This window comes from Orbicella franksi, chromosome 3 (assembly GCF_964199315.1).
Source record: "Orbicella franksi chromosome 3, jaOrbFran1.1, whole genome shotgun sequence".
NCBI classification, from domain to species: Eukaryota; Metazoa; Cnidaria; class Anthozoa; order Scleractinia; family Merulinidae; genus Orbicella; species Orbicella franksi.
This window is the reverse complement of record NC_138147.1, coordinates 614433-627293: the sequence shown is the minus strand read 5'-3', so window position 1 is coordinate 627293 and position 12861 is coordinate 614433. Positions and strand designations below refer to the sequence as shown.

The following is a 12861-nucleotide window of genomic DNA, read 5'->3' as shown; positions in this document are numbered from 1 at the left end:
TCCTGATGGCCTTGCTCTGGAGTGAAATGGACACAGCACAACTTTTTGAACGCTCACTTTCGAGCTTCTGGGGGGAAAAATTGCCCCAGTTGACTTTAAGAATGAAAGAGTAACCGGGACCGCCTTACGCGCATCGTGATTTTGACCAACTTTGGCTCGATTTCCCGGGAAATGGGGGATATTTTTCGGTACCGGGGACTCTAAAGTAACTCCTGATTTCCTCGGTTTGTATTGAAATGGACACAGCACAACTTTTTGAACGCTCACTTTTGAGCTTCTTGGCCATAGCATAGCCCTACTTCACTTTTTGACTGAAAGACTAGCCGAGACCGCCTTACGCGCATCGTAATTTTGGGCTACCTCGGCTCGATTTCCCGGAACTTGGGAGATAATTCCCAGTCCCGGGCACTCTAAGCTAATTCCTGATGGCCTTGGTTTTCAGTGAAATGGACACAGCCAAACTTTTTGAACGTTCACTTTCGAGCTTCTGGGCCGAAATATAGCCCCACTTCACTTTAAGACTGAAAGAGTAGCCGGGATCGCGTTACGCGCACGCTAATTTTGTCGAACTTCGGCTTGATTTCCTGGGACTTGGGGGATATTTTCCAGTCCCGGAAGCTCTAACCTAACTCCTGAATGCCTTGGTTTTTAGTGAAATGGACACAGGTAAAAGGAGCGCACGCTCGGTTTCCAGGTTGTAGGCCGAAATATAGCCCCACTTTATTTTAAGACTGAAAGTGTACACGAAATCGCCTTAAGCGCATCGAAATTTTTAGCCACTATGGCTCGATATGCCAAAACTTGTGGGATATTTTCAGGTGGCGGGGACTCTACCCTAACTCTTGATGGCCTTAGTTTTCAGTAAAATGGTGACAGGTAACAGGAGGGCACGCTCGGTGTCGAGCTTCTAGGCCGAAATGTAGCCCCAGTTCATTTTAAGACTGAAAGAGTAAACGAAACTGCCGTACGCCTCTCGTAATTTTAAGAAAGTATGGCTCAATTTGACGCAACTTGGAGGATAGCTTCCAGTCTCGAGGATTCTAAACTATCTCCTGGTGGACTTAGTTCTTAGTGAAATGGACACAGGTAAAAGGAGAGCACGCTCGGTGTGGAGCTTGTAGAACCGAAATAAAGCCCCACTTCATTTTCAGAGTAAACGAGTAGCCGAGACCGCCTTACGCGCATCGTGATTTTGAGCATCTTTGGCTCGATTTGCCGGAATTCGGGCAATATTTTCCAGTCCCGAGGACTCTATGTTAACTCCTGATGAACTTAGTTTTCAGTGATATGTACACAGGCAAAAGGAGCGCACGCTCGGTGTTGAGCTTCTCGGCCGAAATATAGCCCCACTTCATTTTAAGACTGAAAGAGTAGCCGAGACCGCCTTACGCGCATCGTGATTTTGAGCAACTTTGGCTCGATCTGCCAGAATTTGGGAAATATTTTCCAGTCCCAAGGACTCTAAACTAACTCCTGATGGCCTAAGATGTCAGTGAAATGGACACAGGTAAAATTAGCGCACGCCCGGTCTCGAGCTTCTAGGTCGAAATATAGCCCCCCTTAATTTTAAGACTGAAAGAGTAGCCGAGACCGCCTTACGCGCATCGTGATTTTGGGCCACTTTTGCTCGATTTCCCGCAAGTTGGCGAATAATTTAAAGTCCCGGGGACGCTAAACTAACTCCCGATGACCTTGCTTCTTCGAGCTTCAGTGCCGCAATATAGCCCTACTTAAATTTAAGACTGAAAGAATAACCGAGAGCCCGTTACGCGCATCGTAATTTTCATCAACTTCGGCGCCATTTCCTGGAACTTGGACAATATTTTCCAGTTCCGGGGACTCTAAACTAGCTCCTGATTGCCTTGGTTTGCAGTCAAATGGACACAGCAAAACTTTTTGAACGCTCACATTCGAGCTTGTGGGCCTAAAAATAGCCACACTTCACTTTAAGACTGAAACAGTAGCCGAGACCGCGTTACGCGCATCGTGATTTTGAGCAACTTCTGCTCGCTTTCCTGTAACTTGGGGAATCTTTCCCAGTCCCGGTGACCCTAAACTAAGTCCTGATGGCCTTGTTTTGAAGTGAAACGGACACAGTTAAACTCTTTGAACGGTCACTTTCTAGCTTGTGGGCCGAAATATAGGCACACTTGACTTTAAGACTGAAACAGTAGCCGAGACCACGTTACGCGCATCATGAATTTGATCAACTTCGGCTCCAATTCCCGGGACTTGTGGGATATGTTCCAGTCCCGGGGACTCTAAACTAACTCCTGATGGCCTTGGTTTGCATTGAAATGGACACAGCACAATTTTTTGAACGCACACTTTCGAGCTTGTGGGCCGAAATATAGCCCCACTTCACTTAAGACTGAAAGAGTAGCCGACACCGCCTTGCTCGCATTGTGAGTTTGACAAAATTCCGGTCGATATTCCGAAACTTGGGGAATATTTTCCAGTGCCAGGGACGCTAAACTAAGTCGTGATGTCCTTGTTTTTCAGTCAAAGAACACAGCAAAACTTTTTGAAGGCTCACTTTCGGCCTTCTGGCCCGAAATATAGCCGCACTTCACTTTAAGACAGAAAGAGTAGCCGAGACCACTTTAGGGGCATCGTGATTTTGACCAACCTCGGCTCAATTTCCCGGACCTTGGGGCATATTTTCTTGTCCCGGGGACGTCAAACTAACTCCTGATGGCCTTGGTTTGCAGTGAAATGAACACAGCAAAACTTTTTGAACGCTCACTTTCGGGCTTCTCGCCCGAAATATAGCCCCACTTCATTCTAAGACTGAAAGAGTAGCCGACACTACCTTAGGCAAATCGTGATTTTGACCAACTTCGGCTCGATTTCCCGGAAGTTGGGGGATATTTTCCAGTCCCGGGGACTTAAACTAGCTCCTGATGGCTTTGGTTTGCAGTCAAATAAACACAGGGAAACTTTTTGAACGCTTACTTTCAAGCTCCTGGGCAGGAATAAAGCCTCGCTTCACTTTAAGACTGAAACAGTAAGCGAGACCGCCTAACGCGCACCGTGATTTTGACCAACTTCGGCTCGATTTACCGGAACTTGGGGGGATATTTTCCAGTCCCGAAGACTCTTAAGTAACCCCTGATGGCCTTGGTTTGCATTGAAATGGATACAGCAAAACTTTTTGAAGCTCACTTTTGAGCTTCTGGGCCGAAATAGAGCCCCACTTCACTTTAAGACCCAAAGAGTAGCCGAGGCCGCCTTAGGCGCATCGTGATTTTGACCAACTTCGGCTTGAGTTGCCAGAACTTCAAAGATATTTTCCACTCCCGGGGACTCTAAACTAACTCATGATGGCCTTGGTTTTCAGTGAAATTGAGAGAGTAAAACTTTTTGAACGCTCACTTTCGAGCTTCTGGACCGAAATATAGCTCTACTTCACTTTCAGACTCAAAGAGTAGCCGAGACCGCCTTACGCGAATCGTTATTTTGACCAACTTCGTCTCGATTTGGCGGAACTTGGAGGATATTTTCCAGTTCCGGGGACTGTAAACTACTTCCTGAGGGCCTTGCTTTGGTGTGAAATGGGCACAGCATAACTTTTTGAACGCTCACTTTCGAGCTTCTGGGCCAAAATATACAGCCACGTCACTTTAAGACTAAAAGAGTAGCCGAGACTGCTTTACGCGCATCGTGATTTTGACAAACTTCGGCTCGATTTCCCGGAACTTGGGGGATATTTTGATGTCCCGGAGACTGTAAACTATCTCCTGATGTGACTTGGTTCGCGGTGAAATGGACACAGCAAAACTTTTTGAACTTTCACTTTCGAGCTTCTAGGCCGAAATATAGCCCGAGTTCACTTTAAGAATGAAAGAATAGCCGAGACCACCTTACGCGCATCGTGATTTTGACCATCTTTGGCTCGATTTCCCAGGAAATAGAAAATATTTTCCGGTACCGGGGACTCTAAAGTAACTCCTGATTGCCTTGGTTTGCATTGAAATGGAGAGAGCAAAACTTTTTCAACGCTCCCTTTCGGGCTTCTGAGCAGAAATATAGCCCCACTTCAGTTTAAGACTGAAAGAGTAGCCGAGACCGTCTTACGCGCATCGTGATTTTGACCAACTTCGGCTCGATTTCCCGCAACTTCGGGGATATATTCAAGTTCTAAGGACTCTAAACTAACCCCTGATGGCCTTGGTCTGCAGTGAAATGGACACAGCAAAATTTTTTGAACGCTTACTTTCGAAATTCTGGGCCGAAATATAGCCCCACTTCACTTTAAGACTGAAATAGTAGCCGAGACCGCCCTAGACGCATCGTGATTTTGACCAACTTCGGCTTGAGTTGCCAGAACTTAAGGGATATTTTTTAGTCCCGCAGACTCTAACCTAACTCATGATGGCCTTGGTTTCCAGTTAAATTGAGAGAGCAACACTTTTTGAACGCTCACTTTCGAGCTTCTGGGCCAAAATATACAGCCACGTCACTTTAAGACTAAAAGAGTAGCCGAGACTGCTTTACGCGCATCGTGATTTTGACAAACTTCGGCTCGATTTCCCGGGACTTGGGGGATATTTTGATGTCCCGGACACTGTAAACAATCTGCTGATGTGGCTTGGTTTGCGGTGAAATGGACACAGCAAAACTTTTTGAACTTCCACTTTCTAGCTTCTCGGCCGAAATATAGCCGCAGTTCACTTTAAGAATCAAAGAGTAACCGAGACCGCCTTACGCGCATCGTGATTTTGACAAAATTCGGCTGGATTTCCCCGAACTTGGCCGCTATTTTCCAGTCCGGAGCAGTCCAAACTAACTCCTGATGGCCTTGGTTTGCAGTGAAATGAACAAGGTAACACTTTTTGAACGCTTATTTTCGAGCTTCTGGGATGAAATATAGACCCACTTTACTTTAAGACTGAAAGAGTAGGCGAGACCGCCTTACGCGCATCGTGGTTTTGAGCAACTTGCGCTCGATTTTCTAGAATTTTGGCGATATTTTCAAGTCCTGGGGACTCTAAACTAACTCCTGATGGCCTTGGTCTGATGTGAAATGGACGCAGGAAAACTTTTTGAACGCTCCGTTTCGAGCTTCTGGGCCGAAATATAGCCCTACTTCACTTTAAGACTGAAAGAGTAGCCGAGACCGCCTTACGCGCATCGTAATTTTGACCAACTTCGGCTCGATTTCCCGGAAGTTGGCGAATATTTTCAATTCCCGGGGAGGCTAAACTAACTTCCGATGGCCTTACTTTGAGGTTAAATGGACACGGCAAAACTTTTTTAACGCTCACTTTCGAGCTTATCGCTCGAAATATAGCCCCACGTAACTTTAAGACTGAAAGAGTAGCCGAGACCGTCTTACGCGCATCGTAATTTTGGGATACTTCGGCTCGATTTCCCGGAAATAGGGGGATATTTTCCAGTCCCGGGGACTCTAAACTAACTCCTGATGGCCTTGGTTTCCAGTGAAAGAGACACAGGCACACTTTTTGAACGCGCACTTTCGAGCTTGCTGGCCGAAATATAGCCCTACTTCTTTTTAAGACTGAAAGAGTTGACGGGAGCGCCTTACGCGCATTGTGATTTTGAGGATCTTCGGCTCGATCTGGCGAAACTTGGGAGATATTTTCCAGTCCCAAAGTCTCTAAACTCACTCCTGATTGTCTAAGATGTGAGTGAAATAGACACAAAAATTTTTGAACCCTTACTTTCGAGCTTCTCGAGTTAAATCTAAGCCCACTTTACCTTAAGACTGAAAGAGTAGCCGAGACTCCCTTAAGCGCATGGTAATTTTGACTAACTTCGGGTGGATTTCCCGTAACTTGGGGGATATTTCCAGTTCTTTTGACGCTAAACTAAGTCGTGATGGCCTTGTTTTGCAGTGAAATGGAGACAGCAAAACTTTTTAAACACTCAGTTTCGAGCTTCTGGGCCGAAATATAGCCCTACTTCACTTTAAGACTGAAAGAGTAGCCGAGACCGCCTTACGCGCATCGTAATTTTGACCAACTTCGGCTCGATTTCCCGGAAGTTGGCGAATATTTTCAATTCCCGGGGAGGCTAAACTAACTTCCGATGGCCTTACTTTGAGGTTAAATGGACACGGCAAAACTTTTTTAACGCTCACTTTCGAGCTTATCGCTCGAAATATAGCCCCACGTAACTTTAAGACTGAAAGAGTAGCCGAGACCGTCTTACGCGCATCGTAATTTTGGGATACTTCGGCTCGATTTCCCGGAAATAGGGGGATATTTTCCAGTCCCGGGGACTCTAAACTAACTCCTGATGGCCTTGGTTTCCAGTGAAAGAGACACAGGCACACTTTTTGAACGCGCACTTTCGAGCTTGCTGGCCGAAATATAGCCCTACTTCTTTTTAAGACTGAAAGAGTTGACGGGAGCGCCTTACGCGCATTGTGATTTTGAGGATCTTCGGCTCGATCTGGCGAAACTTGGGAGATATTTTCCAGTCCCAAAGTCTCTAAACTCACTCCTGATTGTCTAAGATGTGAGTGAAATAGACACAAAAATTTTTGAACCCTTACTTTCGAGCTTCTCGAGTTAAATCTAAGCCCACTTTACCTTAAGACTGAAAGAGTAGCCGAGACCCCCTTAAGCGCATGGTAATTTTGACTAACTTCGGGTGGATTTCCCGTAACTTGGGGGATATTTCCAGTTCTTTTGACGCTAAACTAAGTCGTGATGGCCTTGTTTTGCAGTGAAATGGAGACAGCAAAACTTTTTAAACACTCAGTTTCGAGCTTCTGGGCCGAAATATTGCCCCAATTCACTTTAAGACTGAAAGAGTAGCCGAGACCGCCGTACGCGCGTCGTGATTTTGACCAACTTCGGTTAAATTTCCCGGAACTTGGGGGATATTTTCCAGTCCCGGGGACTCTAAACTGACCCCCGACGTCCTTGGTCTGCAGTCAAATGGACACAGCACAACTTTTTGAACGCTCACTTTTGAGCTTCTGGGCCGAAGCATAGCCCTACTTCACTTTAAGACTGAAAGACTAGCCGAGACCGCCTTACGCGCATCGTGATTTTGGGCTACTTTGGCTCGATTTCCCGGAACTTGGGAGATAATTCCCAGTCCCGGGCACGCTAAACTAATTCCTGATGGCCTTGGTTTTCAGTGAAATGGACACAGCCAAGCTTTTTGAACGTTCACTTTCGCACTTCTGGGCCGAAATATAACCCCACTTCACTTTAAGACTGAAAGAGTAGCCGGGACCGCCTTACGCGCATGGTAATTTTGTCGAACTTCGGCTTGATTTCCTGGGACTTGGGGCATCTTTTCTAGTCCCGGAAGCTCTAAACTAACTCCTGAATGCCTTGGTTTTTAGTGAAATGGACACAGGTAAAAGGAGCGCACGCTCGGTTTCCAGGTTGTAGGCCCAAATATAGCCCCACTTTATTTTAAGACTGAAAGTGTACACGAAACCGCCTTAGGCGCATCGGAATTTTTAGCCACTATGGCTCGATATGCCAAAACTTGGTGGATAGTTTCCAGTCCCGGGGACTCTACCCTAACTCTTGATGGCCTTAGTTTTCAGTAAAATGGTGACAGGTAACAGGAGCGCACGCTCGGTGTCGAGCTTCTAGGCCGAAATGTAGCCCCAGTTCATTTTAAGACTGAAAGAGTAAACGAAACTGCCGTACGCCTATCGTAATTTTAAGAAAGTATGGCTCAATTTGCCGAAACTTGGAGGATAGCTTCCAGTCTCGAGGATTCTAAACTCTCTCCTGATGGACTTAGTTCTTAGTGAAATGGACACAGGTAAAAGGAGAGAACGCTCGGTGTCGAGCTTGTAGAACCGAAATATAGCCCCACTTCATTTTCGGAGTAAACGAGTAGCCAAGACCGCCTTACGCGCATCGTGATTTTGAGCATCTTTGGCTCGATTTGCCGGAATTCGGGCAATATTTTCCAGTCCCGAGGACTCTATGTTAACTCCTGATGAACTTAGTTTTCAGTGATATGTACACAGGCAAAAGGAGCGCACGCTCGGTGTTGAGCTTCTCGGCCGAAATATAGCCCAACTTCATTTTAAGACTGAAAGAGTAGCCGAGACCGCCTTACGCGCATCGTGATTTTGAGCAACTTTGGCTCGATCTGCCAGAATTTGGGAAATATTTTCCAGTCCCAAGGACTCTAAACTAACTCCTGATGGCCTAAGATGTCAGTGAAATGGACACAGGTAAAATTAGCGCACGCCCGGTCTCGAGCTTCTAGGTCGAAATATAGCCCCCCTTAATTTTAAGACTGAAAGAGTAGCCGAGACCAGCGAGCGCGCATCGTAATTTTGACCAACTTCGGGTCGATATTCCGGAACTTGGGGGATATTTTCCAGTTCCAGGGACTCTAAACTAACTCTTGATGGCCTTGGTTTGCAGTGAAATGGAGACAGCAAAAGTTTTTGAACGCGCACCTTCAAGCTTCTGGGCCGAAATATAGCCCACTTTACTTTAATACTGAAAAAGTAGCCGAGACCGCCTTACGCGCATCGTGATTTTGACAAACTTCGGGTGGATTTCCCGGAACTTGGGAGATATTTTCCAGTCCCTTGGACGCTAAACTAGGTGCCGATGGCCCTGTTTTGCAGTGAAATGGACACAGGAAAGCTTTTTGAAGGGCCGAAATATAGCCATACTTCACTTTAAGACTGAAACAGTAGCCGAGACCACGTTTCGCGCATCGTGATTTTGATCAACTTCGGCTCGATTTCCCGGAGCTTGCGAAATATTTTCCAGTCCCGGGGACTCTAAACTAACTCGTGCTGGTCTTGGTTTGCAGTGAAACGGAAACAGAAAAAGTTTTTGAACGCATACTTTCGAGCTTCTCGACCGAAATAGAACCCCACTTCACTTGAAGACTGAAAGAGTAGCCGAGACCGCCTTACGTGCATCGTGATTTTGAGGAACTTCGGCTCGATATGCCGGAACTAAGGGGATATATTCCAGTTCTGAGGACTCTAAACTAATTCCTGAGGACCTTGGTTTGCAGTAAAATGGACCCAGCAAAGCTTTTTGAACGCTCAATTTCGAGCTTCTGGGCCAAAATATAGCCCCCCCCATTCCTTTAACACTAAAAGAGTAGCCGAGACCGCCTTACGTGCATCGTGATTTTGACAAACTTCGGGTTGATTTCCCGGAACTTGTGGTATATTTTCCAGTCCCGGGGACTCTCAACTAACTCCTGCTTGTCTTGGTTTGCAGTGAAATGGACACAGCGAAAGTTTTTGAACCCTCACTCTCGAACTTCTGGGCCGAAATAGAGCCCCATTTTACTTTAAGACTGAAAGAGTAGGCCAGACCGTCTAGAGCGAATGGTAATTTTGACCAATTTCGCCTTTATTTCCCGAAACTTGGGGGATATATTCCAGTCAAAGGGACTCTACAGTAACTCCTGATGGCCTTGGCTTTCAGTGAAATGGACAGAGCACAACTTTGGAGCTCCTGGGCAGAAATATAGCCCCACTTTACTTTAAGACTGAAAGAGTAGATGAGACCGCCTTACGCGCATCGTAATTTTGACGAACTTCGAATGGATTTCCCGGAACTTGGGGGATATTTTGCAGTCCCTTGGACGCTAAACTAAGTCCTGATGGCCTTGTTTTGAAGTAAAATGGACACAACAAAACTTTTTGAACGCTCCCTTTCTAGCTTGTGGGCCGAAATATAGCCACACTTCACTTTAGGACTGACACAGTAGCCGAGACCACGTTACGCGCATCATGAATTTGATCAACTTCGGCTCGATTTGCCGGGACTTGGGGGATATTCTCCAGTCCCGGGGACTCTAAACTAACTTCTGATGGCCTTGGTTAGCACTGAAAGTGACAGAGCAAAACTTTTTAAACACTCACTTTCGAGCTTCTGGGCCGAAATATGGCCCGACTTCACTTTAAGACTGAAAGAGTAGCCGAGACCACCTTACGCACATCGTGATTTTGACCAACTTCGGCTCGATTTACCGGAACTTAGGGGATATTTTCCAGTCCCGAGGACTCTTAAGTAACCCCTGATGGCCTTGGTTTGCATTGCAATGGAGACAGCAAAACTTTTTGAACGCTCAGTTTTGAGCTTCTGGGCCGAAATATAGCCCCACTTCACTTTAAGACTGAAAGAGTAGCCGAGACCGTCTTACGCGCATCGTGATTTTGACCAACGTCTTCTCGATTTTCCGGAACTTGGGAAATACATTCCACTCCCGGGGACTCTAAACTAACTCCTGATAGCCTTGGTTTGCAGTGAAATAGACACAGTAATTTTTTTGAGCTTTGAGCTTGTGGGCCGAAATAGAGCCCCACTTCACTTTAGCCTGAAGGAGTAGCCGACACCGCCTTAAGCGCACCGTGATTTTGACCAACTTCGGCTCCATTTGCCGGAACTTGGGGGATATTTTCCAGTCCCGTGGACTCTAAACTAACTCCTGATTGTCTTGGTTTTCAGTGAAATGGACACAGCGAAACTTTTTGAACGCTCACTCTCGAGCTTCTGGACCGAAATATAGCCCCACTTCACTTTAAGACTGAAATAGTAGCCGAGACCGCCTTAGACGCATCGTAATTTTGAATAACTTCGGCTTGAGTTGCCAGAACTTAAGGGATATTTTTTAGTCCCGCGGACTCTAAACTAACTCATGATGGCCTTGGTTTTCAGTTAAATTGAGAGAGCAAAACTTTTTGAACGCTCACTTTCGAGCGTCTGGGCCGAAATATACAGCCACGTCACTTTAAGACTAAAAGAGTATAAGGTCGTAATACTAGCAATAATGATAAATATTGCATAAAACGTACAACAGTTTTTAAAGACATGTTTCGGCATGCTTATACCATCTTCAGTTTAATAGAGTGACTAATGATACGTGACACAAGTTATATACTACAAAATATGAATAAATTATTTACAATATGCATTACAAAATAAGTGGAAACGGAAATTACAGAGTTAAAAAGGTGTTGAAGTGATGTAACTGTTTGTTAAGGTCAGGTTTGTTCTTACTAATATAAAAGGCTTCTTTAAGTTTAAGATCAATAGAGCTATTCGCTGAGTCTAAGATGCGAAAACAAGAAGGTGTGTACATGCCCCTGCATGAAGAAAATTGAGAAAGATGTTTAAAAATATGCGAGTTTTTATCGCTTACTGTATGTTCTTTAATCCTGGTAGAAAAATGGCGACTGGTTTCACCAATATAACAGGAATTACATCCCGCACAAGTAAATTGATAAACTACCATGGATTTTAGAGCATCAGGAGTACGATCTTTAAAACTGAACATATTCTTGATTTTGAAAGAAGTAAAAACTAATTTGATATTAAGATCCGTTTCACAAAAACGTTTAAGTAATTGCCGTAGTTTGAGTTCCGTTATTCTAGAGTACTGGCCGATAAAAGGAAGCTTAAAATAGCGTATATTGTTTTCATCATTAACGTTGCGGCTTTTTTGATCAGAAGGCTTGTTAAGATACCGCTTGAAGGTTTTTTCAATGATGTGTGAAGGAAACGAGTTACGTTTTAGAGTGTCCGAAAGCTTGATCAGATCGTTTTCAAAACCGGAAGAAGTGTTGTTGATTTTATAAGTTCGGTCAATGAGAGTACGGACAAGGCCAATTTTATAGCGAAACGGAGTGAAACTAAAAAAAATTGTTAAGAGACCAGTGTAGGTTTTTTTATGAAAAACTGAAAAAACGCAGTCATGCGAAGAGTTGTCAATCAGAACATCCAAAAAGGAAAGTTTACCGTCGTTCTGTTTCTCGAAAGTAAATTTGATGTTGGGATGTTGAGAATTGATGAATTCAAAGAAAGACATGGCATCCCGCTCATTTTTAAAGACGCAAAAAGTATCGTCAACATAACGCCTATAGAGTAAGATGTCGGCCTTGTTAAAATTATTTAGCCATGTTTCTTCGTGAAATCCAAGAAAAAGATTAGCTAAAATAGGTGCTAAAGGGGAGCTCATAGCTACCCCATCGACTTGATCATAAAATTTACCATTGAAAAGAAAATGAGTCTCGGATGTGGCAAATGAAAACAATTTCTTAAGGTCGGGTTTTTTGATGGAAAATTTGGGATGATGTTTCAAGATAAGGTCAACGGCAATATCGATAGTTTCATTTAGCGGAATGTTTGTAAAAAGGCTTTCAACATCGAAGGAAATAAGGAACTTGTTGTTAAAATCGAAACTCCTGAGCTCTTCAACAAAAGAAAAGGAATCCTTCACCGAATATTTATCAGGCAAAAGCGGAACAAGAAGAGAACTTAAGTACCTAGCTAAATTATAATTGTAAGCTCCAATAGAGGAGAAACCAGTCGCCATTTTTCTACCAGGATTAAAGAACATACAGTAAGCGATAAAAACTCGCATATTTTTAAACATCTTTCTCAATTTTCTTCATGCAGGGGCATGTACACACCTTCTTGTTTTCGCATCTTAGACTCAGCGAATAGCTCTATTGATCTTAAACTTAAAGAAGCCTTTTATATTAGTAAGAACAAACCTGACCTTAACAAACAGTTACATCACTTCAACACCTTTTTAACTCTGTAATTTCCGTTTCCACTGTTTTGTAATGCATATTGTAAATAATTTATTCATATTTTGTAGTATATAACTTGTGTCACGTATCATTAGTCACTCTATTAAACTGAAGATGGCATAAGCATGCCGAAACATGTCTTCAAAAACTGTTGTACGTTTTATGCAATACTAAAAGAGTAGCCGAGACTGCTTTACGCGCATCGTGATTTTGACAAACCTCGGCTCGATTTCCCGGGACTTGGGGGATATTTTGATGTCCCGGACACTGTAAACAACCTGCTGATGTGGCTTGGTTTGCGGTGAAATGGACACAGCAAAACTTTTTGAACTTTCACTTTC

At 44.4% G+C, this 12861-nt stretch overlaps 1 protein-coding gene across 1 annotated transcript in view; it reads right to left on the bottom strand.

Annotated features, from left to right (window-relative positions):
• LOC145482563 (uncharacterized) overlaps positions 1-12300 on the bottom strand; it is a 59874-nt gene extending 47574 nt beyond the window's left edge. Inside the window, exon 1 of the mRNA XM_081461153.1 lies at positions 11724-12300. Within this exon, the coding sequence (XP_081317279.1) occupies positions 11724-12300 (577 nt within the window). The remainder of the gene's footprint in view (positions 1-11723) is intronic.
• Positions 12301-12861: the final 561 nt, after the last annotated feature.